This window comes from Carcharhinus amblyrhynchos, chromosome 19 (genome assembly GCF_965287045.1).
Source record: "Carcharhinus amblyrhynchos chromosome 19, sCarAmb.v2.hapA, whole genome shotgun sequence".
Taxonomy (NCBI): domain Eukaryota; kingdom Metazoa; phylum Chordata; class Chondrichthyes; order Carcharhiniformes; family Carcharhinidae; genus Carcharhinus; species Carcharhinus amblyrhynchos.
In genome coordinates this window covers 29,015,602-29,043,406 of record NC_137342.1, presented here as the reverse complement: position 1 = coordinate 29,043,406, position 27,805 = coordinate 29,015,602, and the positions used below count along the sequence as shown (strand labels likewise).

Sequence of the window (27,805 nt, the reverse complement as noted above, 5' to 3'; positions counted from 1 at the left end):
ATAAGAACATAAGAAATAGGAGCAGGAGTAGGCCATCTAGCCCTTCGAGCCTGCCCCGCCATTCAATAAGATCATGGCTGATCTGTCGTGGCTCAGTTCCACTTTCCCGCCCTCTCCCCATAACCCTTAATCCCCTCTCTTATCAAAAACCCATCAACCCGCGTCTTAAAAATATTTAGCGAGGCAGCCTCCACCACTTCAACGGGCAGAGAATTCCAGAGATTCACCACCCTTTGAGTGAAGAAGTTCCTCCTCAACTCCGTTCTAAACCGCCCCCCCTTTATCTTGAGGCTGTGCCCCCTAGTCCTACTGTCTTTTTTGAGCGGGAAGAGTCTCTCCACCTCTATCCTATCCATCCCATTCATCATCTTATACGTCTCAATGAGATCTCCCCTCATTCTTCTAAACTCTAACGAGTACAAGCCTAGTTTATTCAGCCTCTCCTCATAGCTCAACCCCCTCAACTCCGGTATCAGCCTAGTAAACCTCCTCTGCACTCCCTCCAAGGCCAAAATATCTTTGCACAGGTGCGGCGCCCAAAACTGCACACAGTACTCCAGCTGCGGCCTCACCAATGCCCTATACAGCTGCAGCAAGACCTCCCTACTTTTATATTCAATCCCCCTCGCTATGAAGGCCAGCATCCCATTCGCCTTCCTGACCACCTGCTGCACCTGCAAGCTGGGTTTTTGCGACTCATGCACAAGGACCCCGAGGTCCCTCTGCACCGTCGCCTGCTGCAGTTTTTCGCCACGTAAGTAATAGTCCTTCCTACCATTATTCCTACCAAAGTGGACCACCTCACACTTGCCAACATTAAATTCCATTTGCCATTTCCTGGCCCATTCGCCCAGCCTATCTAGATCCTTCTGCAGACTCTCCACACCCTCCGCACAATTTGCCGTTCCCCCAATCTTGGTGTCATCAGCAAATTTCGACACCCTACACTCGGTTCCCTCCTCCAGATCATCTATATAAACTGATTCTTTGAAGTAAACGCTTCCACACAACAATAAAAGCTGCAATATAGCATCTTTCAAACTTTTCTGCGAAGGATTTTGCTTCAGCTTTCACGTGGTTTCTCTGAATTTAATGTGGCTCTGTCTGGTAGGCATTCCTATCAATGAAGCTCAGTTTCAAAGCCAAAACAGCATCCACACAAGCAGACCACCTAGCGCCACAAATTCTTTTGACCATCAAACATTTTCCATGTGGTTGCTCCAAGTGTGATTGCAGCATTCCCCACTGATGTGTGGAGACCCCAAAAAAAACATACAAGTTTTGAACAAAGTAAACAAAAATGCATGGCTGCTTCACATGACTCAGCAGCTGCATTGCAAATTGAATTCAAGGAGTGACTGGAACGTGGGATGAATAGTGCACAGCGGCTTGCATTATTCAGTCTTGCTTGTAGACCTGAATATTTTCTTGCCATACTTGCAGCATTATCAAAACTCTGCCCATGGCAATTTTTGATGTCCAAACCTAAATTTGCATTGATTTCCAAAATAGTTATCTCCAGACACTCAGAAGTGTGGGATTATAGCTGGACAAATAAGAGAAATCACTCTACACCTTCACCATTGCTGGCCACATACCTTAAAATTAATGCCAATTGATCCACATGACTCACATCTGGTGTTCAATCACTATTATGGAACAACATTCAGCATCTTTAACTTCATTAGTAAATTGTTTTCTGTGTCGCTCTGCCATTCTACCGATGAAGTCATCGTAGGTTCTGTTTTTTAAAAAAAAGTTGGTCTTCTCTGAGCCACCATATTGAAAACTCCTCAAATGCTCTTCGAGAAACTCGTCAAATTCACTTGAGATATTCAAGACAGGCTAAAAAAATTACTCTTTGACTTGACACTGATGACTCATCATGTCATCTTAAAGGAAGTCCCAAGGAAGGCAGCAGTTTGACTGTGGCAACAACACGTTTCAGAACTTTCCTTCAATAAGAGCACTTCTTTTCAAGCTGAGCTGACAGTCAATTCTTCGAGATGATTTGCATCTTTGAACGAGCGGCAAAATAGCCTTAATATGACTTTTGGAGGTTTCATGACCAGCAAGATCTCTTGCAATATTTCTCCAGTTAGATTACTCATTGTCCAAAGTGCATTTCCTTTACCAACGTTAGGGAATAATTTACAAACATAACAGTGGACAGCCTTAGAGGCTTCTGAAAAAAGAACCAACAATTTCTCCTTTCCATCTTGTCATTTCTTTTTGTCCTCAAAAAATGAGATTCATGGAGACTTCTGAACTACTTTCAGCCTCCAACATCAAAGACTTTTCTCAAATTTTCCATATTACCTATGTCCTGTGGTCTATTTATTACAAAATATTCAACTATACCCAATGGAACAGATTTGGCTATAAGGCAATGTCTTCAGGGTAGGTTTCTTCCCTCAGTTCAGCTGCAGAAGAATGAGCTTGAGCAGTATCTTGTAGTTCCATTTCAGAGTCTCCTACTTGTTCTTGAGCTTCTTGTTCGACTTTTTCAGGCGATGTGGTATCTCTGGAAATCGGCAAGTCATCAGATAATTCATCCCTACTTTTGGTGGATGAAGATGAATGCGAAGTCTGTGCACTGCCCATTACTTCAAACTTTCTTAAGAAAAATTACAAACTATCTTCTTGTCTAGCTTCATCCTCTTGCCTCACCTTCAATTTCCTGAATTTTTGGCTGTCAGATTGATAGTGTTGATTCAGATTGACTGATCTTTCTTGATTTGAACAAATTAATTTTCTGAAAGAGCAAGTTTTTTTTGCCCTCCACAGCCTTGGGCTTCAAGTTTCCCCTGCTCACTCAATGACATAGAATCATAGAAACCCTACAGTGCAGAAAGAGGCCATCTGGCCCATTGAGTCCGCACCAACTGCACCTGTTCTGCAAGGTCATTGAGTGAGCAGGAGAAAATCATAGATATTATTTGTATATAATACTATATACAGATAATATCTACGATTTTTACACATTGGGTCGGATTTTCCAGTCCTTCCAGTAGGATCTTCTGGTCCCGCTGAAGGCGATCACCCCGCGATGGGTTCCCCAGCAGTGGGACGGGTGAGTCATATAAATTGCTGAAGACCTTGGTGGGATGGAAGATCCCACCAGCAGCCAACAGTTGTTTACCTAAAGGTGGTTCCACTGTCATTGCCACTAGAAGTCACACTGCAAGGGGGGTGTGCTGGAAAATCCCAGCTGTTGTTTCTTTTTTCCACAGAACCATAGAAAATTTACAGCTCAGAAACAGGCCTTTGGCCCTTCTTGTCTGTGCCGAACCATTTTTTGCCTAGTCCCACTGACCTGCACTTGGACCATATCCCTCCACGCCTCTCTCAACCATGTACCGGTCTAAGCTTTTCTTAAATGTTAAAAATGACCCCGCATTTATCACTTTATCCAGCAGCTCATTCCACACTCCCACCACTCTCTGGATAAAGAAGCCCCCCACTAATATTCCCTTTAAACTTTTTTCCTTTCACCCTTAACCCATGCCCTCTAGTTTTTTCTCCCCTAGCCTCAGTGGAAAAGCCTGCTTGCATTCACCCTATCTATACACATCAAAGTCTTATACATCTCTATCAAATCTCCCCTCATTCTTCTATGCTCCAGGGAATAAAGTCCTAACCTATTCAATCTCTCTTTGTAACTCAGCTTCTCAAGTCCTGGCAACATCCTCGTGAACCTTCTCTGCACTCTTTCAACCTTATTTACATCCTTCCTGTAACTAGGTGACCAAAACTGCACACAATACTCTAAATTCGGCCTCACCAATGCCTTATATAACCTTACCATAACACTCCAACTTTTATACTTGATACTCCAAATTATAAAGGCCAATGTATCAAAAGCACTCTTTACGACCCTATCCACCTGTGACGTCACTTTTAGGAAATACTGTACCTGTACTCCTAGATCCCTCTGTCCAACTGCACTCTTCAGAGTCCTACCATTTATCTTGTACGTTCTACTTCGGTTTGTCCTTCCAAAGTGCAATACCTCACATTTGTCTGCGTTAAATTCCATTTGCCATTTTTCAGCCCCTTTTTCTAGTTGGTCCAAATCCGTCTGCAAGCTTTGAAAGCCTTCCTCACTGTCTACTACACCTCCAATCTTTGTAACATCAGCAAATTTGCTGATCCAATTTACCACATTATCATCCAGATCATTGATATAGATGACAAACAACAGTGGACCCAACACCGATCCCTTTGGCACACCACTAGTCACAGGCCTCCACTCAGAGAAGCAACTGTCCACAACCACTCTCTGGCTTCTTCCATTGAGCCAGTGTCTAATCCAATTTACTATCTCCCCATGTATACCTAGTGACTGAACCTTCCTAACCTCCCATGAGGGACCTTATTAAAGGCCTTGCTAAAATCCAGGTAGACAACATCCACCACCTTCCCTTCATCCACTTTCCTGGTAACCTCCTTGGAAAACTCTAATAGATTGGTCAAACATGACCTACCATGCACAAAGCCATGTTGACTCTCCTTAATAAGTCCCTGTCTATCCAAATATTTGTAGATCCAATCCCTTATCACACTTTCCAATAACTTGCCCACCACCGACGTCAAACCTACTGGCCTATAATTTCCCGGATTTTTTTGGAACCTTTTTTAAACATACTGACATTTTAAATATGTCTGCCAGGGCCCCTACAAGTTCACTACTAGCCTTCCTCAAGGATCGTGGGAATACCCCGTCCGGTCCTGGGGATTATCCACTCTGATTTGCCTCAAAACAGCCAGCTCCTCCTCCTCTTTAATCTGTAAAGATTCCATGACCTCCCTACCTGTTTGCCCTATTTCCATAGACTCCATGCCTGTTTCCTCAGTAAATACGGATGCAAAAAAAAATCTCCCCCATCTCTTTTGGTTCCATACACAGTCTACCACCCTGGTCTTCAAGAGGACTAATTTTATCCCTCACTATCCTTTTGCTCCTAACATACCTATAGAAGCTCTTTGGATTTTCCTTCACTCTGCCACAGCAACCTCATGTCTTCTTTTGGCCCTCCTGATTTCCCTCTTAAGTAGCTTCTTGTACTTTTTATGCTCCTCAAGCATCTGATCTGTTCTTTGCTGCCTATGAGGAGAGACTGAGGGATTTGGGGTTGTTTTCGCTAGAAAGAAGGTGGCTAAGAGGGGATCTTATTGAAACATATAAGATGATTAGAGGTTTAGATAGGGTGGATAGTGATAGCCTCTTTCCTCGGATGGAGAAAGCTAGCACGAGGGGGCATGGCTTTAAATTAAGGGGGGGTAGTTATAGGACGGATGTCAGGGGTAGGTTCTTTACCCAGAGGGTGGTGAGGGATTGGAATGCCCTGCCTGCTGCAGTTGTAAATGCGCCTAGTTTGGGGGCGTTTAAGAGATCCGTGGATAGGTTTATGGACGAAAAGGGATTGGTTTAGATTAGTGGGTCATTGTTTTTTAACTGGTCGGCGCAACATCGTGGGCCGAAGGGCCTGTTCTGCGCTGTAATGTTCTATGTACATTTCATACAACGCTCTCTTCCTCTTAAACAGCGTTACAATCTCCCTCGAGAACCAAGGTTCCTTATTCCTATTTACTTTGCCTTTAATCCTGACAGGAACATAAAAACTCTGCACTCTCAAAATTTCTGCTTTGAAGGCCTCCCACTTTCCACTTACATCCGTACCAGAGAATAGCCTTCTCTGATCCACAATTCCCAGATCCCTTCTGTGGTTCAGTGATTACTAATATTTCGTGGAAGATGAACAAATAATTTATTTGTTTATTTTTTATTTGTTGTTCACAGGATGTGGGTTGACCATCCCTAATTGAGAAAGTGGTTGTTTTACTGAACTACTGCAGTCAGTGTGGCATAGGTACACCTATGGATCTGAATTTCCCGATATTGATCCAGCGACAATGAAGGAATAGTGATATAATTTCAAGTTGGGATGGAGTGTGGGTCGGAGGGGAACTTGCAAATGGTGATATTTCCATGTATCTGCTGCCCTTATCCTTGGCGGAGGTCACAAGTTTGCAGGGTGCTGTCAAAAGAATCTTGGTGAGTTGTTGCAGTGCATCCTGCAAACAGCACACACTGCTGCCACTTTGTGTTAGTGGTGGAGGGAGTGAAGCTGGTGGATGGGGTGTTGGTTAAGTGGGCTGCTTTGTCATGGATGGTGTTGAGGTTCTTTAGTATTGTTGAAGCTGCTCTCATTCAGGCAAGTGTAGAGTACTCCAGCACACTTGTGCCTTGTGAATGGTGGACAAGCTTTGGGAAGTCAGGAGTTGAGTTACTCCCATAGAATTCCCAGTCTCTGACATATATTTGTAGTCAGAGTTTTTTAAAGTGCCAACACGCTCAACTCCTCCCTCTCCCACCCTGAAGATTCATATTATGGAGTAATTTACTTTTACAGGGTATGTAAACAGCTATTCATTTTCTTGTATATTTTAATATCCTCCATTTTATAATTTTGCACCAATGATGGCACATTGATTTTTTTTGGACGTGAAACAACAAAATTTTAGCTTGTCAGATTTAACACAGTAAAACATTTAAGAATCCATGTTACTAGTGTTTGCGGCTTATCTCTGAGGTTACAATATATATGGAAAGAAATCTGTTGACTTTTAGAGGTATACACACAGAACAAAATGTAAGAATAAAACTAATTTAATGAGATAGTCTATGTTGCAATACTGGTTTATTAATCTTATTAAATTTATTAATACTGGTTGACCTAAGTGAACCAGTGGATGTGGTTTATTTAGACTTTCAGAAGGCATTCAACAAGGTCTCACATAACAGACAACTATGTTAAAGTTAAAGCACATGGGATTGCAGGTAATATCTTGAGATGGATAGAAAGCTGGTTAGCAGATAGGAAGCAAAGAGTTGGCATAAATGGATCTTTTTCTGATTGGCAATCAGTGACTAGTGGGGTACCCCAGGGGTCTGTACTAGGACCTCAACTGTTCACATTATATATTAATGACTTGGAAGAGGGAACTGAATATATTATCTCCAAATGTGCAGATGGTACAAAGTTGGGTCGGAAGGGGAGCTGTGAGGAAGATGCAGAGATGGTTCAGCGTGATTCAGACAGGCTGAGTGTGTGGGCATCTGCATGGCAGATGCAGTATAATGTGGATAAATGTGAGGTTATCCACTTTGGTAGCAATAATAAGACAAGATTATTACTTGAATGGGTGTAAACTGAGAGAGGTGGATACTCAGCAAGACCTTGGAGTCCTCGTGCATCAGTTGCTGAAAGTAGGCAGGCAGTAAAGAAGGCAAATGGTATGTTGCCTTCATAGTGAGAGGATTTGAGTATAGTGTTTTGCTGCAATTGTATAAGGTGTTGAGGCCACATCTGGAGTACCGTGTGCAGTTTTGGAGTCCTTATCTGAGGAAGGATGTCCTTGCTATAGGGGCAGTACAGTGAAGGTTTACCAGGCTGATTCCTGGAATGGCAGGTCTGTCATTTGAGGAGATTAAATTCACTGGAGTTTGGAAGAGTGAGAAGGGATCTCATAGAAACTAATAAAATTCAAACAAGAATTAAATAGAATGTTCACAATGGTGGGGGAGTCCAGAATTACGGGTCACAATTTGAGGATAAGGGATAAACCTTTTAGAACTGAAATGAGGAGAAATTTCTTCACCCAGAGAGTGATGAATGTGTGGAATTCATGACCACCAAATGCAGCTAAGGCCAAAACATGTCTGTTTTCAAGAAGATCAAGGGATATTGGGGGGGAAGAGTGGATCAGGATATTGAATTTGATGATCAGCCATGATCAAAATGAATGGTGAAGCAGGCTTGAAGGGTTGAATGGTCTACTCCTGCTTCTAGATTTTATGATTGCAGATCACATAGTGAGGATGAGCTGTGACTTACCGCAAAGAGTCATCTTTATCAGCATTTTACACTAGTATTTCAGAAATGTCACAATGACATATTCACCATCAAAATGAAAACTGATAACGTCAATCAAAGAATAGATCAAAGTTGAATTAAGGTTACAAAAGGTGCAAAAGCTGTGAGAAAAGAACAAATGTTTATTGCTTGTAGTTATGGTGCATGCATGGAAATAAGATCTCATTTTTTACCTTTAATGATCAATCTTATGGTAGAGAAGGCTATCCAGTTTGATGTAGAAGGCTTTCTCTGTGTAATATACGTACAGACATGTAGCGGGAATACTAATATCATCAGCTGAGCGTCGCAAAATCAGTAATAAAGAACTCATTTAAGCACACTGTGTTCATTTTTAGAAAATAATTTTGTTGAAATAGCAAATGTTGTTGAAGTCTTTGGGGAAATTAGCTGGGTGGAGAAGCTACTATTTACAATAAAATATGAGGGAGCTGATTTAATATTGGTGCAAAGTGGTTAATCTTGGATGCTGCATTTCTAAATATTCAACTGTCTCCCACTGTCAGGCTCAAAGACATTTCTAATTTTGTGTCCCTCAAGGTGTCATCAACCACTCACTTTTATTTATATCATTTTCATTTTAAACTGGTGCAAGACACTTCTCTCAGGCATGCACAAGATACCGAGCAATTAAACGAAGGCATAACTAAAGAGACAGCTTTTGAAAAGACTGTTGGGGAATAGAGAGAGATAGCGGCAAAGATTTAGAGAGAATACTTCTAATGTGCAGCATTTTGGATGAATGTTATGTGGTTTGGGCCACTGAACATAGTCAAGATAAGTGAGATGTAAAGAGATGAAGTGAAGCAAACTTCTAGTAGTCTGTGAAGAAATGGTGAAAGTGTGAATTTTTTTTTGCCTTGGTCATGACCAAAAAGGTGAACATTGAGTGGAAATTGAAATTGCAGAACTGAAAAAGATGGGAAATTCATCCACAACCCAACTGTAAGATTCGCAGAAATTCTAAGACTCTTCTAAAAAAAAACTGCCAACTGTTTGAACTCACTAGGGACAGCTGGGAGTTTTGTGCACTGCATGTTTGATGAGTTGATAATCCTGCACCTACACTGCATTTAGATGGAGAGTGAGTGAATGACCATCAGGAAGACGGTGCTGGAAACCTCTGGGCAGGTGACACTCATAACCCAGTTCCTAGAGTGATAAATGCTCAAAAGAATGCAATCAGAAGCAAATACTTTGCACTTAGGGTGTCTCGGCTGCACCAAGTATGTGCCTGGATTTTCATCCTTGAGTCAGGTAATGGGAGTCAGGCAAATTCACGGTTTGACCTGCCCACCTCGGAAGGAAGTGCCCAGAAAGATAGAATCTTTATTGCTGGGGGCAGGTGTGGGTTGGAGTCAGGCCAGCTGACCATAGAAAAAGATTGGAGACAGCCACAGAGGCTGCTTGATGCTAAGGCAGGCTGTTCACAAGGTTCGCCTCTGTGCAATGGAACTTTATCTCAGTTGAAATGTAAATGCAAAGGTTCTCTGTCCCTCACTTTCCAAACTCTCCCCATGCCCCATCCATGCCATGACCACTACCAACCCATTATGACCCCTCATGCCTCGTAAGACAAGTTCTCCTTTCCACCAAAATAATGAGGCTTGCCTGATTGCTGAGACATCCATTATACTTGCTGGAATATTGGTGTCCCAGAGAAAATATTGCTTGCACAACAGAGTGTTTATTTCCATAACATTGTGGTTTCAAAAGCTTGTAGTTTTTGTTATTGATATTTTAAAGGGTCAGGTGATTGACACTTCTATGGCCTTCTAAGTGAAATTGCTTTTTTCAAAATAATAGAAATTCATAAATGAATTACTTTTTTAAAGTTGTTTACATATATGAACATACAAATTAGGAACAGTAGAGCACTTGGCCCTTCAAGCCTCCACCATTCAGCAAGATCATGGCTGATCTGATTGTAGCCTCGATTTCACATTCTCACCTGTCCCCAATAATCCTTCACCCTCTTGCTCATCAAGAATTTATATAATTCTGCCTTAAAAATATTCAAAGACATTGCTTCTACCATCTTTTGAGGAAGAGTCCCAAAAACTCACTACCGTCAACAACAGAAAATACTCCACATCCCGGCCATAAATTATTATTAAATTATTACCCATTATTTTTAAACAGTGATCCATAGTTTTTGAGTTTCCCACAAGAGGAAACATCCTCTCCACATCCATCCTGTCAAGACTCCTCAGAATCTTGGATAAAAACAAATTACTGCAGATGCTGGAATCTGAAACCAAAAGAGAAAATGCTGGAAAATCTCCACAGATCTGGCAGCATCTGTAAGGAGAGAAAAGAGCTGACATTTTGAGTCCGAATGACTCTTTGTCAAAGAGTCAAGATGACAAAGGATCATGTGGACTCAAAACGTCAGCTCTTTTCTCTCCTTACAGGTGCTGCCAATCCTGCTGAGATTTTCTAGCATTTTCTCTTTTGGTCCCTTCAGGAACTTGTACGTTTCAATCAAGTTGCCTCTTACTCTTGGACAGCCTAGACTGTCCAACTTTTCCTCATATAACAAACCACTCGTTCCAGGTAGTTGTCTAGTAAATCTTCTCTGAACACTTACATCCCTTCTTAAATAGGGAGAGCATACTGCATACAGTACTCCAGATTTGATCTCATCAAAACCCTATAACTTGAAGCATAACCTTCCCACTTCTGTATTCAGTTTCCCATGCAATAAATTGGAACCTTCTATTATTTTGTCTACACTCTGTTTCATGTAAGCCAGCCGATCTTCTATCAATTCCAAAATGTTACCCCCTACACCAAGGCTTGAATTTTAAAGGGAGGCAGTGGCATAGTGGTAATATTACTGGAATAGTAATCCAGAGGCCCAGGATTGTGTTCTGGGGTCCTGAATTCAAATCTCACTGTGGCAGATGGTGAAATTTGAATTAAGAAATCTAGAACTAACAATGACCATGAAACCATTGTTGATTATTTTAAAAATCCACCTGGCTCATTAATGTCCTTTAGGGAAGGAAATCTGCCATCTTGACCTGGTCTGGCCTACATGTGACTCCAGATCCACAGCACTGTGGTTGACTCGTAGACGTCCTCTGAAATAGCCTAGCAAGCCACACAGTTCAAGGGCCATTAGGGACAGGCAATAGATGCTAGTCCAGCCAGCGACACCCAAATCCCATGAATGAATTAAAAGAAGTCCCTGCCACCAGTGGAATATTCTGATTCCACCAAAGCAAATGGCAATTTAATGGCCCATCATATCCACTGTGTGAGATGTGCCATGGCGTGTGTGTGATCTTCTGTTTTCTGCACCTTATCAAATGCCTTCCCTTTCCACTTTGTCTGCAATACATGTCACTTCTTCAAAGAACTCCAATAAATTGGTAAAACATGATTTATCTCACACAAAACCATCAGGACTCTGCCAGAGTACCTTGAATTTATCTAAGTGCCCTGATCTTTAATAATAGCTTTAAACATTTTCCCCAACGACAGGTGTAAAATTAACTGGCTATAGTTGCCTGCCTTTTGTCTCCCTTCCTTTTTGAATAAAAAAGCTACATTCACTACTTTCCAATCATTTGAAACCTTCCCTGAATCTAGGGAATTTTGTAAAATTAAAATCAACACATGAAAGATTACAATCAATGAAGCCACTTTGTTTAAGATCAGAGAAAAAAGACTATCAGGACCTAGAGACTTGTCAGCCGCATCTCCAACAATTTGCTCAGTACCTTGGTAAGTGTAATTTCTTGTGTTCCCCACTCCCTCTATTTCCTGATTTACAGCTATTTCTGGAATATTACTTACGTTCTCCATAGTGAAAGCTAATGCAAAATACCCTTTCAATTCATCTACCATCTTTCTATTTTCCATTATCAATTCTTCAGATTATATATGACAATGATCACTTTGTTAACTCTTTTCCTTTTTTGAAATTTTTCTTTCTTGTTGAAATGTATTGATTCTGTGCATTCTGAAATATCACGATAAGCGTTTGCCACCGCATCTCTATTAATCTATCTTTTAATTGAGTTTGCCAGTTCACTTTAGCTAGTTCTGCTTTCATGGCCTCAACAACTGCCCTTAAGTTTGAAGTAGTAGGCTTGGACTCACACTTCTCTCCCTCAAACTGTATGTAAAATTCGATCACATTATAATTGCAACTACCTAGGGGTGCCTTGACTATGAGGTCATGAATTGACTCCACTTCATTGTACAATACCAGGTCTAATATAACATGCTTTCTAATTGGCTTCAGAATATTCTGCTTCAAGAAACTATACTGAAAATATTCTTTGACTTCTCATCTAGGCTACCTTGTCCAATCTTGATTTTTCCAGTCTGTATGTAAATTAAAACCCCCCATGATTAGCGCTGTATCTCTTTGGTAAACTCTCATTATTTCTTCCTTTACATTCCATCCTACAGTGTGGGTGCTGTTAGGGGGCCTGTTCACCAATCCCACAAGCAACTTCTTTTCTTTATCATTTCTAATCTCGGCACAAACTGCTTCAAAATTCTGGTTTCCTGAATTTAGGTAATCTCTTTCTAATGTGCTGATGTTATCATTCATTAACAGCCAGCCCTCTGTCTTATCCTAACTTCCGATCCTTCCCAAATGACATGTACCCTTTAATATTCAGATCCCAATCTAGGTCATCCTGCAGTCATGTCTCTGTAATGGCCATTAGATCATATTTATTTTCTTCTATTTGAGCTTTCAGTTGATCTGTTTTGTTTCAAATGCTACGTGCTTTCAGATACAGTGCCATGTTTTGTCATTTCATTATTTTTGTAAATTCTAGTCTCATCTGCTGATTTTCTCTTAAATTTGTACTGTCTATTCTTTCCTGTCACAGTCTGTTTCTCTTCCTTGTTTCTATACTTTGATTGACGATACCTTCCCAAATTTCATCCCTTACCCCCACTATTTAGTTTAAAACCCTCTTTACTTCCCTAGTTATGTGGCTTGCTAGAACACTGGACCCAGCCAGTTCAGATGTAGATTGGTAGAGCCCCTACTTTCCCCACACCTACAATCCAGAACCGACTTCTTCTACACCAGTTTTTGAGCTACAAGTTCATTTCTCTTATTTGTCCCATGACAATTTGGTAATATTCCAGACATTATAACCTTTGAGGTTCTGCTTATTAATTTGGTGCCTAGCTTGTCATACTGGCTATGCAGAATCTCTTTTCCTTGTCCTGCCCATGTCTTTGGAACTTACATGAAGCAAGGTGACTAGATCCTCCTCCACTCCAGCGTGGGAAGAAACCACAGCACCCAGAAGAAACCCACACAGACACGGGGAGACCATACAAACTCCATACAGTCACCCAAGGCTGGAATTAAACACGGGTCCCGAGGACTCTGAGGCAGCAGCGCTAACCACTGTGCCACCCTGTGTTAGAATGTAACCAATGATAACATTAAATTGTTGTGTGACCAATGGTAACAAGCAATAAGGGTCAGCTGACCCAGTAAATTATGTAAGCAATGACAAAATAATGTGGTGATCAGCTGACTCGGTATAAAAAAGGATCTGTTGGGAATTGGGGAGAGCTTGGAATGACTCAGGGTGTTGGAGTAATGAAGTTTATTTATGAAACCTTTTCTCTCTGATTTATAAATTGGAGTAAGTCTTTTTTTATTTTATCTACCTACAACTGAAGAGTTCTTTCTGGTGGATCAACACTTGGCACTGTGAGGCAGCAGTGCCAACCACTGTACCACTGTGCCACCCCGAATTTGTTTTACAAGATGTGTCGTCTGCTGAAACTGGCATATTATTTAGTCTACCAATGAAATGCTGATGCAATGTTTTTGCTCGAGTGCCAAGCTGGTCGTGGACATGGATTGAAATTATAGGCAAAATTTTCTCCAATAGTGGAAAAGGCCGATATTGGTGGGAAAAGTGGTGTTGCTATAACTGGCAACCACATACTTAGAAGCAAAAGAAGGCAGGCAGGGGTTCCATGATGTATCGCTGGTGGACTGCCTCTGATTTGTCTGCCCTGACATCAACTCAACGCTTCAATGATTTGGATGCCATTTTTAAAGGCCTACCCTCAATGCACTGCAAGCACACCAGGAAACATTCTTCACCCTGGTACATCCTGGCATTACTCTCTCCCCCAAGCACTGTATAACCTCCATGCTCTCTTGTAATCCTGCTTGTCAGGTGCACACCTTCAGAGGCCAGTCATGCATTGTGCCATTCTAACATCATGCCACATTTTTTGACATGGGATTAATTTCAGCTTTTGGGTCAAATATTGACATACTTATTTATTACAACGAGGCTCCTTAATTTGAACGGTAGGAAATGTGACCCACCACTCACAGGGCAAGGGGACGATTGCTTCCTGCGTGAACTGCGACTTTGGCATTCTTGCAATTTTTTCCACTCACATTGCTAAACCCACACAATGCGAACAGGGGCAAAGAATCCCAGCTTTTATTGAGAGTTTGCATTTACTGAAACACTAACTAAGCACTCTACCAAAAAAAGAACATAAATCCAAGCCATAACAACCTGCATAAGGTGAATTGGAAGTCTGTAAACACCGGAAGTTAGGAAAAGATAGAGGGGTGGCTGTTAATGACCTGGACTGGTGCCTTGTCACCTATGTCAGACTCCTATTCATAGACTACAACTCAGTCTTTAACACCATTATTCCTGAGACACATCTCCAAACTTCGTGGCCTGAGACTCGGCTCCTCCCTCTGCAGCTGGATCCTAGACTTGTTAACCCACAGACTGCAGTCAGTAAGGATAGGCAAAAACACCTCCTCCACAATCATCTTCAACACCAGTGCTTTGCAAGACTGTGTCCTCAGCCCTTTACTGTACTCCTTTATACACCTTTGACTGTTTAGCCAAATTCCCCTCCAACTCGATTTTCAATTTGCTGATGGCACTACCAAACAATAATGAGACACAGTACAGGTGTCTGATGAACTGGTAAGACAGCAATAATTTCTCCCTCAATGTCAACAAATCAAAAGAAATAGCCACTGACCTCAGGAAGCGTAGTAGAGGGCATGCCCCTGTCTACATCAATAGGGATTGTGGAAGGGGAGTTCTAACCAGCTAATAAGATTCATAGGCAGAATACATTTTTTCAGGGGACAAGAAATCAGTAAAGAGTTAAATGATTATTGGGCAAACTAACACAAAAGCTTACACATATGTGAATGTAATAAGTGAATCAAAACAAGTAGTTATTATTTGAAAACATACATGCTGATATTTTAAATGTATTTTAATGTAATTTGCATTTTAGTCAAGTAAAGTTACTGAAAGGTATGGTGGTCGAAGTCAATAATTTAAAAGCAAACATCGGGGAACAGGTTAATCAACAAGTCTTATCAGGTGGCATTCCTAATAGTGGGCACATTATGCAACATTATGGATAGATGTATTCATTGCCCAGACACGGAACAGATACGAACCAAGATGCAGGAACACGTGTCTATTCAACTTGGCAGTGAAATGGTGGGAAAGCCCATTTTGACCTTGCGGTAGTGTTTGCTACCACCAAATGACAGGGAGATAATTAGTGCCAAGAGGGAAGATTACATCTGAAATCAGTTGGACAAATTAGATATCACCATGCTATTAAATATCTTATGATTGGCTGAGGTATTTGACAGAGATTTTTATTGATGAATAACTGTTAAATGGAATTGATTTTGAGCTAATGAAAGGCAAAATTATTATAAGAAAGTATAATTGATTTGTATATGACTCTGTAATCCAGTTCTTTTGGAGAGATTCTGTTGCTCTGTCCTTAAAGCTATTTAACCCTTTGAGAGACTCTGGTCAACCCTATTTGTATTGTATTGTCTTAAGTTTTATGTTTAATAAATTTGTTATGTCTTTTACACTGACATATTTGCCTTGTGAATTATGAATTGTCTTAGTTTAAGACATTATTGGCCACCTTTTGAAATTTCCCCACAACAGTCTTGAAGTAAAAATGGTCGAGAGCTTCAACTTTTTAGGTGTCCAGATCACCAACAATCTGTCCTGATCCCTCAGTGGCATTGTAGTTAAGAAACCCACCAACGCCTCTGCTTTCTCAGGAGACTAAGGCAACTTGGCGTGTCTATTACAACTTTCACCAACTTCTACAGATGCACCATAGAAAGCATTCTTTCTGGCTGTATCACAGCTTGGTATGACTCCTGCTCTGTCCAAGACCACAACAAATGACAAAGGGTCATGAATGAAGCCCTGTCCATCACTCAAACCAGCCTCCCATCCATTGACACTGTCTACACTTCCTGCTCTCTCGGAAGAGCAACTGGCATAATCAACGACCTCATGCACCCAGGACATACTCTCTTCTACCTTCTTCCGTCGGGAAAAAGATACAAAAGTCTGGGATCACGTACTAACTGATTCAAAAACAGCTTCTTCCTTGCTGCCATCAGACTTTTGAACGATCCTACCTCGCATTAAGTTGATCTTTCTCTCTCCCTAGCTATAACTGTAACACTACACTCTGCACTCTCTCCTTTCAATCCCTATGTACGGTATGCTTTGTCTACATAGCATGCAAGAAACAATACTTTTCACTGTATACTAATACATGTGACAATAATAAATCAAATCAAACTGTAAATGTCATGATATGTATAATCTATTCTTAAGCCATTCAATTTACAATGAACAGTTTCCTTTTGCTACAGTCATGATGCTGTAAATGTATTGTATGAAGACCTGGCTTTAATAAAGATTTGTACAATTTGACAAAAGATTAAACAAAGCAAAGAAATGGAAAGTATCGAAAAGCATGAAAAAGTCTTTATACTGAGATGACAAATCGTTACCGGTGAGAATCAAGACGAGCAGAATTTTTACCACATCCAATTGCGAAATGAATCTTGTATTTGACAGTTATTTCTTTTATTTGATTAAAATTAATTACACTGTTTCTAATCTGTACTGCTTGATATTCAAGTTAACAGGTCAAATTCAACTGTGAAAATCAAGTTGAGGCATTCTTGTTTTAAACACACAAATTAGACAGCAATTTTTGGTGAGCGCATGTGCACAATTAAATGTAAAAACCCAAAAGCTGCTGCCCTGGATATCCAGCTCCTCCATAGGTTGTGTAAAAACAACATCTCACCATCTGGCTCTCCTTTCAAACGCATTAAATGGCATGGAGGTCCTGTACTGACATTGTAGACATGGATAAGCAAGGTATGAAATGTAAAGCCAAGTCATTCACATCTAAGCAGCTGTTTAATACTGTGTTAAGTTATAAATACTATCAAACAGTCTTGCTGAAACTGAAAAGCATACAGTCTCATTCCTACAGATTGTAAATGTCATTGGAGATTTAAAAATAAGAAAAATAAAGTTAAATAACCCTTTTTTTTTAGTCTCTCCATCTTACACCAATCTTTCTTTCTCCCTTTCTCTTTCATTTCCCTTTCTAGACTTAATTTCACATTGAACTCATTGTTCTAATTTACACTTCCAGATTCTGTGATGCTCATCAATGAGTCTTCAGTTTGATTAGTTAAGATGCAGAGTTGTCTATCCTCTTCACATAGATCCCTGCTGCCCTTTAGCGGATGCCAAGCTATTTACATGTCCTGCTGTCAGTAACTTGCTGTGCAACACTCCATGGAAAATCTGTGGGCAAGTGCAAGTTCAATGAGTGGTGCTCACAACAAATTCTTGCCCAGTATCTCATGAAACATATATATCAGTTCAATGAATCCTAAGAAATCTCAATGTCAGCTCCTGTCGAAAAGAGGGGAAAACAATAATGAGTTACTTAATGTTTTGCCTCCATTGCTATACAGACCTGGTGTTATTGTGGTTCCATTTCCATTGACAATAGGCCTCTCTTCTTCTTCTTCCTCTTCTTCAGGAGGGGCAATTCCAGCTTTCTCCATGTTACTCACTGACTTGTTTCTTTTCCTTTTGCCCTCAGCACTAGGTCTAGCACCAGGCAGAATTTGATCAGTCACATTCAACAGCAGTGGAGCTGGTTCTGCTGGGGGTTTTGGAGTGCCATAGTAATTGTCTGCAAAAAGCAACAGAGAATTCTTAGTTAGCATTACACTTCAAAGATATGAGCAGATATGCCAACTACAATATGAAACTAATAGAAATTAGAATGCCTAGCAAAAATGATATTTTACAGCCCCTATCTCAAAACAAAATTTTTACTGGATTAATGATATTTGTTGATAATTTAATGACTTTAATGATAATTTAACACAGCATATTTCTCTGAAGAAAAGTTTTGTTTTTTTAAAAAATAAGGGTCTTATTAATAACAAATTACTCATCAGAAATCCATTGTTCTGCTGTTATTCATTAACTGAGGGCTGAAGTTTACCACTAACTTGAAAGTCGGGGCAGGAGCCCACCTACAATTGGCCAACTTGCCCCGTTGGCATTCAACAGCCATTGGGCCATTAAGGAACTTGAGACAAGACTTACAATAAACCCTCAGTTTCATTCTGATTTGCATACTGCATGACAGTTCCATTTACAACTTACTCAACCTTTGGATTTCATGTTCCTATAAAAGTTGTTATATTCATAAATGGAACTGTATCTGGAACTGGGTTTTGTTAAAAGGTCGAATTAGCGTTGGATCTGATTACATATTTGTCATTATTAATTACAAAAATTGGGAGAAGTGTAAAGGAAGGACTTGCATTTATATAACATTTTTCAGATCTGCAAGATGGCCCAAAGGACTTGTGCACAATGAATTACCTTTGAATTTTTCTTACATTGTTTTGTAGGCAAATGCCATTGGTAATTTGCACACTGCACAGTTCCAAAATCACCAATAAGGTAAATGATAAATACATTTATTTGGTGTTGCTATTTGTGGGATAAATGTTTATCAGAATTCTATCAGGCCTTCCATGTTTTATTTGATTGGTGCCAATGAAACTTTTACGTATGTCTGCAGATGAGGACCCAGCTTAATTTCCCATCCAGAAGAAGGCAGTACTTCTGACACTCAGTTGTGTGCTGAAATGTGAACTTAGATAAATTATGTATTCAAATAAAATTTACAATTCATTTGCTTTCTTTATGGTACTCTCGTCCAATACTTTGCTGATGCATGGTGTTGATATTTTAAATCAGAAGCTCACCATATCAGAAACTGAAGTCATGTATCTCATCCTACCACTTGTTATATTACTACTGAAAGTTAATCAGTTTTTGAGTATGGCACTGATGATTGTCACCAAGTTAGTAAAAGACACCATTCATTGGAATTAACATTTTTGTTGCCCAACATCATAATCACACGATGTCAAACTGGTACAAGTTGTTTCCATCTGTTTGGTCTTAAAGCTGGTTCCCAATTTATTCAAACACTTAATGACAGAAATATTACCTAAGCAACACCCAGCATTAAGAATGCTATTGCATTCTAGAGTCCACTGCTGCTAAGATTTGTTTTGTCTATATTTTTGTTGGACCTGATATATGAGTTGTTTTGTTTTACAATGCAATATTGCCATGAAAGTTGGTGTCGTTTAAAATTTTCATTTGACATTTATATTTTTGTGAATAGGATGTAAAACTACACTTGCAACCTATAAGCTCAGCAGAAATGAGGAATAAAGTTAAGACATCTTGTGAAAGTCACTGGCTATATGGGTGTGCTCATGGCTGAAATGACCACCCATGAAAACAACTTTACATCAAGCGGTGCTCTGAACTCTTGGAACTATTTTCTGGAACAAACTCGGATTATTTTTCACATGTAATACATAGGATTACTGAATACTGTGATCTTAGTGATAGATCGATTAATTAAGCAATAACAGGAGAGCATACATTTATCACCCCAGTGATGTATGCAAAATGAAATTAAGTTCCGATCTAACCAAATGCTTTCATGGTTAAATGCCTACAGTAGACCTCATTATTGTCATTAAGTCTTTTGTAAAGAAGAATAAATCAAAGATTATAAAACAAAACATTTAATTCTCTAAATATAGAGCTAGATTATTTTGAAATGAAAGTTAAAGATAGGTTCACTAATAATGAACAGAACCTTTAGAGGTGGCACACAGGACAAAACAGATAATAATTAATCATGGACTTTGATGGACGCTATGTAGAAAATATTAAAATAGAACCTCTGTGTAATATATATCAAGCTTGTGAAATAAGTTTTACTTTGGTCTGCACTATTTGATATCTTTATAACTGCTGTTATAAAGTGTAGAATAATGTTAAATGACAGAAAATCTATCATAACTGACTGGATATATGTGAACAAAACATTTAATGGTAAATTTTATGATTTAGTAATCCTGAGTCAGAGCTTATTTTAACAGGAGTACATTTTGGGAGTTCAAACACAGAGGTCAGCATGCCTGATTCACAACCCATAAGATTCTATTCATTAATTTTAGGGTAACTGGCCTAATACAAGTTCCTGTACACGAGGACTAGAAACTAGAAATATCTGAATAGCTTGCAAAAAGCCAATAACCTACAAATCATCTAACAACTCAAAGGGCCCCGAAATGGAAAACCCTCTACGGCCAAGGCCACTGCTTTTTTTTTATTCCTTCACAGGAAGTGGGAGTCATTGGATGGCCAGCATTTATTGCCATCCCTAACTGTCTTTGAACTGAGTGGCTTGCTAGGCCATTTCAGAGGACATTCTTAAGAATTAACCACATTGACGAGAGTTTGGAGAGACATGTAGGCCAGGCCAGATAAGGATGGCAGATTTCCTTCCCTAAAGGACGTTAGTGAACCAGATGGGTTTTTATGACAATTGTGAATGGTTTCATGGCCATTATTAGATTATTAATTTCACATTTGTTTACTGAATTCAAATTCCACTACCTGCCATGGTGGGATTTGAATCTGGGTCCTGAGAGCATGACCTTGGTCAAGTGACAATACCATTATGACACTGCATCTCCAGGGACTTCCCCACCTCTCAATGTGACTCCAGACCCGCAGCAATGTAATAGCATTCAGGTGGGTGTCAACTGTGTATGAATGTGATGATCTTGACCAAACAGGGGGTGGATAAGGGCCTTTGACAGCTTCACTGCAGGCCAGTTGCCAAATGGTGGTGTAAGCGGCTGCGAGGTCGAGGAACGTAGCACCTGTCTTCAGGTTTTTATGAAAACCGTTTTCAATGCATATGGTTAGGGCCAGAACCTATTCCCATACTGCAGTACTTGTGGAAATCAGCTAGAATGACGCAAAGAATGTCTTCCATGATTGGAACTGTGCGCTGAAGGATCAGGCATTCGATGATTTTGCATGGGAGAAATATTGGGCGGTAGCCAGCTGCAATTATGGGGTCTTTTCTGGGTTTTGGTATGGTGATGACTTTTGTTGTCCTCCATTTCTTTGAAATGATGTTGGAATTTGTAACTATTGTATAAAACCAGGTTAGTCAGGCATGAGCTCAGGGCCCGAGGTGTTTCATACGTTCTGGCATGATACTGTCATATCTACCTGCCTTGCCACACTTCAAGCCCTGTAAGGATCTTCTTTGGTTCTGCAACCTCAAGGAGGGGCAGGGCTTATTTCTTTTCAGTGTTGCTGATGGTGTTGTCTCAGTTCACCCCGGATGTTCTGTTAGTGTTTTTGCCCAAAGATGCCTTAACTATGGAAAGCAGGAGGTTGGAATCATGGTTGGAAGTAGCCAAGGGGCAGTTTACATGGGTGGCTTTTGGACTGCTCCAAGGTGACAGATATTGGCTCCTGCACTTGCTGCTGGAGTGTTTAAGTTCAGTTTTGGTACAGTTTCCTCCAATTTGGTGTGGTGCGCAGTGAGGGACTTGATCAGACGGTCTCATACCTCTAAATCTTCTGGTGTTTCATATGCCTTTAAGAGGGCAGCACTCTTCATCTAAACCAGCGGTGGGCAACAGGGTCTGTGGGCCACATTCAGACAATCAAGGTTTTTATTGCAGCACACAAAATGTTTTAACCTGGTGGATGCAGCGAGTCATTAGGTCTCTGTTCATTTTGGGAAGAGCTACTAAACCCTAGCCATTGTTGCCTTTTGCTAGCCAACAAATTTCACAGTATACTGAAATATTGAAAATTGATTGAAACATATATTTGAAACACTAACAGCCTTTGTTAAGGTTATTGAAATTATCATTATTATAGCCATCTGGTGGATAGATGTTTAATGAAGGAAATTTGCTTCTTAGTAAAGCTGGAGACATGGTGCAAGCAATCTTCTGAAAGTTGTTTATATATATCAGAAAATAGACAGGTTTGAAGTTCCCAGACTGAGACTAGGAGATCATGTCAGCATGAGAAAATGGGAACAATATTCAATAGTAAAATGTCTTGGTGAGAAAAAATGATGTCCAGTACCTCTCTGCATTTGAAAGCTGAAATAATGTACAAAGGGCCAGATCTTGCTAGAAAAATAACCACTATTGATGTATGCTGTTACTGATGTGAAACTCGGCCACAAATTCAGGGAATTAAGAAGTACGCCCAAGTTGGAATTTTCTATAACTTCCTGCTGTTTTGCGCTGATCAGTTATTTACTTAGCTGTTTATTTAGCCTACCCGTCATTTTTAAGAACGTGCTGGATTTTCACATTAATTTTCCAGCAAACTCATCACAGAATGTTACGTTTTGTAAGTAACAGCATAAGTACCTTTTAAATGACACATCAATTGTTAATGTATTGTCAATCAACCTCACTTGCCCAGAAATTGAACAATTTAAATTTTGCTGCGTCATTCCTTCAGGTATAAAATTGTTCTTCAAGATTTTGTTTTCAAATGTTTAGTTTTAGCATGTTTTTAAAAATCTTTTCTTGCTCTCAATCTAAACATACATTCCCTTTCCTACTTTCTCTTCAGCTGATTTGATTTCAATTCATCCTCTTTCTCAGTGCTGTTGTTTCTTTCTCAATTCCTGAATATAATTTGTTGGTTCAGCCATTCATTGAGGTTCCAGATGCTTGCTTCCCTCTCTGTGCTTTCATCAGCTCATACTTCCTGAATATTATAGTGCAAAGGAAATTTGAGTTTGAGATTGCAGAAAAAAAGTTTAACTAATGGGATGTACTACAAGATGTCCCAATCCAGCAAGATCCAATACATTTATTTATCCTTAGGAAGAGGAGAAATGGAACCTGAGAGTATTAACGAACAAATTGAATAATATCCAACACCTCAGAATAATACTGTATCCAAAAGACATGTTTAATGCCAGGTCAAGCCCAAAGAGAAGGCATTAATCAACATGTAATGCATCTATGAGAAAGTTTTGTGCATATGGATTCATTGTAAATAGCCTTATTAAAGACTAAACAATAGGTGGGATAATAAATGCTTAGGTCAAAGCTAGATTGGTAACAGAAAAGAGTTTAAATCTAAAGAAAGCTGTTTATATTTGCAGAGCAGCATGAGCCAGATAATTGTAGCAAAAACAACTATCTATACAATACTAGCAGTGCAAAACATCATGTGTAGAGTCGAGTTGGTAATTCTCATAATGTAAAACAAAAATCCAACTTCTCCATCTAATCATTGGTTTCATGGGCAAGTTTCATGACCTTTACGGTTTTTGTTTTTCATTTTTAATGTTATTTTGTAGTTATAGATTTAGCTTGGTCATAAGTTGAAGTACCAAGTTTAACTAACCTGGAACAATAAGTGACCATTGATGACAAATACTGCAAGAATTCCATAAGAGAAGATATGTCTGTTGATGGTCAAATATGTACGAGAAAAAAATTAAACCATTTTCCTGATATGTAAATTCAAAGCAAAATCATTCTAGTCAGAGCAGAATAAAATAAATCAGTATGCAAAATGCAGCCTTAGAATGGCCACTGTGGATGCATTTCAGACAGGAGAAAATGCTGAATGGATAGTTGACTTTAAAATGAACTACCGAACCTTCATTTTAAGCAAGATGTGGAAGTTCCACATAATTTTGGAACATGATACAGGCACTCCTGTATCAATAGTTAGAATTGATCAAAATACTTGATGCAGTTGTTAAATAAAATTTTAGAATCTTAAGATGTCATTGTTCTACTTTCAAAACATTTTTAAAAACCTATGTTTTTATATTTATATGGACATATAAAATTTGGTCTCAATTACACTCCAAATTAAGTTAGATGTTAATCTGGTATGAATAATAGATTTATTAAAATATATTTTTGTCATCAATATCAACTTTTATTTCTTTATTTCAGTTTCATGTCAAGAGTCAATGAATATTACAGTACCTCAGCCAAACCTCTATATAATGGATAGCACTGTATTTATAAAAAAAACTTTTCAAAAAAGCACTGCCTTAAATTTCCTGCTTTTTATTGTAATTTTATTTGTATATTAAAGAAATTGCATGCATTGCTACATTATATAAAAAAAATTGAATACCAGTCCAGTAGGCAAGTAAAAACATTGCACAAGTAAGAGTGTCCAGTATCTTATTGTACAATATATTTTGAACATAATTTCAAAACTGCATTCTGAAGATTAATAGTGGGAATTGTATGCTGAAACATTAATAGATAATTAAGTTACTCACTTCACTGCCCAAGTACTGTAATCTGCAAGGCTCATGCACTTTAAAAAGTTAGTCTCACCACCTCCAGGATCAGTTTCTAAATTACAGGCATAATGTTCTTAGTTATGGTTGAAGTTTTCACACAGTGAACTAATAATAGAGTTTCAGTTAGTGGGAATATTGGAGGTGGGCACAGTTGGGTCGGCCAGCAGTTATTGCTCATCATGAATTGCCCTCGAGAAGGTGAGTTGCCTTCTTGAACCACTGTCGTCCATGTGGTTTAGGTACAACCACACATATTAGGGAAGGAGTACCAAGATTTTGACCCAGCGAAGGGTCAAAGTGAAGGAATGATGATATATTTCCAAGTCACGATGATGTGCGGCTTGGAGGGTAACTTGCTGGCGGTGTTCTCAGATACCCAGTGCTCTTATCCTTCTAGGTGTTAATGGTCGTGAGTTTGGAAGGTGTTGTCTGAGGATACTCGTTGAGTTCCTACAGTGTAATTTGTGGATGGTATACACTATTGCCACTGTGCATTACTGGTGAAGGGGCTGAACGTTTGTGAGTGTGTTGCCAATCAAGTGAGCTGTTTCGTCTTGAACGGTGTTGAGTTTCTTGAGGGTTGTTGGAGTTGCACTCATCCAGGCAAGTGGAGAATATTCCATCACACTCCTGATTAGTGCCTTGTAGATGGCAGATAGACTTTGGAAGAGGGTCAGAAGGTGAGTTACTCGCCGTAGATTTCCTAGCCTCTGACCTGCTCTAGTATTTAAATGGCTAATCCATTTCAGTTTCTGGTCAATGGTAACCTGCAGGATGTTGACAATGCGGGACTCAGTGATGGTAATGCAACTGAATGTCAAGGGTCATTGGACAGCTTCTCTCTTGTTGGAGACGGTCATTGTCTGGCACTTGTGTGGAACAAAGTTACATGCTACTTGTCAGCCCAAGCCTGGCTATTATCCAGGTCTTCCTGCATTTGGACATGGACTGCTTCAGTATCTGCGGAGTGATGATGGTGCTGAACATTTGTGCAATCAGCAGCGAACATCCCTACTTTTGACCTTTCGATGGAAAGGTCATTGATGAAGCAGTTCTCATCAACTTCAGTTAAATTAGGGTTGCTTGATGTCATACTCAGTCAAATGCTGCCTTGATGTCAAGGACAGTCACTCTCTGGAGTTCAGCTCTTTTGTTCATGTTTGAGTGAAGGCTGTAATGAGGTCAAGAGCTGAGTAAGCCTTACAGAACCCAAACTGGGCATCAGTGAGCAAGTCATTGCTAAACAACTACCGCTTGATAGTACATATGATAGTCCCTTCCATCATCTTTACTGATGATATAGAGAAGAGTGATAACTGGTAACTGGTCAAGTTGGATTTTTTCTGCATTTTCGTACAGGACATATCTAGGCAATGATCCACATTGCCAGATAGATGCAATGTTGTAGCTGTACTGGAACATCTTGGCTAGGGGAGCAACATCAGATGGATGGAGAAGTACTATTCACAGATTGTCAGGGCCTGTATCCTTCGCAGTATCCAGTGCCTCGAGCCATTTCTTAATATTATATGAAGTGAATTCAATTGGCATCTGTGATGCAGGTGACCTCTGGAGGATGTCAAGATGGATTATTACCTCTCTGCACTTCTGGCTGAAGACTTTTGAAAATATTCCAGCCTTATCTTTCGCACTGAGTGCTGGGCTTCCCAATCATTGAGGATGGGGATATTTACAGAGCCTCCTCCTCCAGCGAGTTGCATTATTGTCCACCACCATTCATAACTGTATGTGGCAGGGCTACAGAGTTTAGATCTGATCAGTTGGTCATGGAATTGCTGAGAACATAACTAAGAACATTATGCCTGTAATTTAGAAACTGATCCTGGAAGTGGTGAGACAAACCTTTTAAAGTGCATGAGCCTAGCTGATTTCACTATGTGGTACATAGGGAGTCCTATGTTGTAGCTTCACCAGGTTGACGCTACCTTTTAAGAATATCTGGTGCTACTCCTGGTATGCCCTCCTGCACTCTTCATTGAAGCAGGGTTGATTCTCTGGCTGGTGGTAATGGTGGTGTGGGGGATATACTGTGCCATGAGGTTATAGATTGTGACTGAGTACAGTTGGGTGGCTTGGTGGTACAGTGGTTAGCACTGCTGCCTCACAGTGCCAGGGTCCCAGGTTCAATCCCAGCTTCAGGTCACTGTCTGTTGGAGTTCGCATATTCACACTGTGTCTGCGTGGGTTTCCTCTGGGTACTCTCTCAGTCCAAAGATGTGTGGGTTAGGTTGATTGGCCACACTAAATTGATCTAAGTGTCTGGGGTTGCAGGAATAGGACCTGGGTGGGATCGTGGTCGGTACAGACCCAATGGACCATATGGCTCCATCTGTACCATAGGGATTCTATGAATTCTGTTGCTGCTGACAGCCTGCGGCACATTATGGATGCCCTGTCATGTGTTGCTGGATTAGTTCGAAGTCAATTCTATTTAGCATGGTGGCACAACCCAATGTGAAAACCAGAACAACGACTGTGTGGTAGTCACTCCTACCAATACACTAATGGACGGACACATCTGTGACAGGTAGATTGGTGAGGATGAGGTCAGTCTGATTCTTCCCCTTTTTGGTTCCCTCACTACCTGCTGCAGGCCCACTCTAGTAACTATGCCTTTAAGGGCTTGGCCAATTTGGTCTGTACCAGTGCTTCTGAGCCAATGTTGATGATGGGCATTAAAGTCCCCCACACACAGTATATTGTGCTGCCACTCTCAGTGCTTTCTCCAAGTGGTTTTTAAAATGGAGGAGCCTTCATTCATCAGCTGAAGGGGTCGGTAATCAGCAGATTTCTTTGCCCATGTGTGACCTGATAATGGGTCTGAAGTCGATGTTGAAGACTCCAAAGGCAATTCCTCCCAACTGTCTACCACTGTGCCACCAACTCTGCTGGGCCCATCCTGCTAGCGTGACAGGACACACCCAGGAATGGTGATGCTTCCAGCTGGGACATAACACTCCATGATATTCTAGTGATACTGCTTCATCACAGCAGGGCAAATCCCTGGGGAATCTGTCACTGATTTTCTGACCAGGTTACGAAAATTGGCAAGGCAATTCAGGTCACCCTGAATGACAAGTTGTGATATAGACTGCTCTGTGAAATCAACAATGTGACAGTCCAGAAAAATTATTGGCAGAACCCAATTTGGATTTGAAGAAGGCCACTGAGATAGTTCTATTATTGAAGAATGCAGAGAAAGGAGCTCAGGAACTATAGGGGACGTCAGATACCAGTGTCCTCCGACTGGGGGGCAGCGATCTCATGCA

The 27,805-nt window shown here is 40.2% G+C and overlaps 1 protein-coding gene across 17 annotated transcripts in view; it reads right to left on the bottom strand.

Annotated features, from left to right (window-relative positions):
• Nucleotides 1-27,805, bottom strand: part of magi2a (membrane associated guanylate kinase, WW and PDZ domain containing 2a) — a 720,803-nt gene that overhangs the window by 207,080 nt on the left and 485,918 nt on the right. For all 17 annotated transcript variants that reach the window (XM_080207433.1, XM_080207434.1, XM_080207435.1 and 14 more), the window contains one exon: nucleotides 17,766-17,987. In XM_080207433.1, coding sequence (XP_080063559.1) covers nucleotides 17,766-17,987 — 222 coding nt within the window. The remainder of the gene's footprint in view (nucleotides 1-17,765; nucleotides 17,988-27,805) is intronic.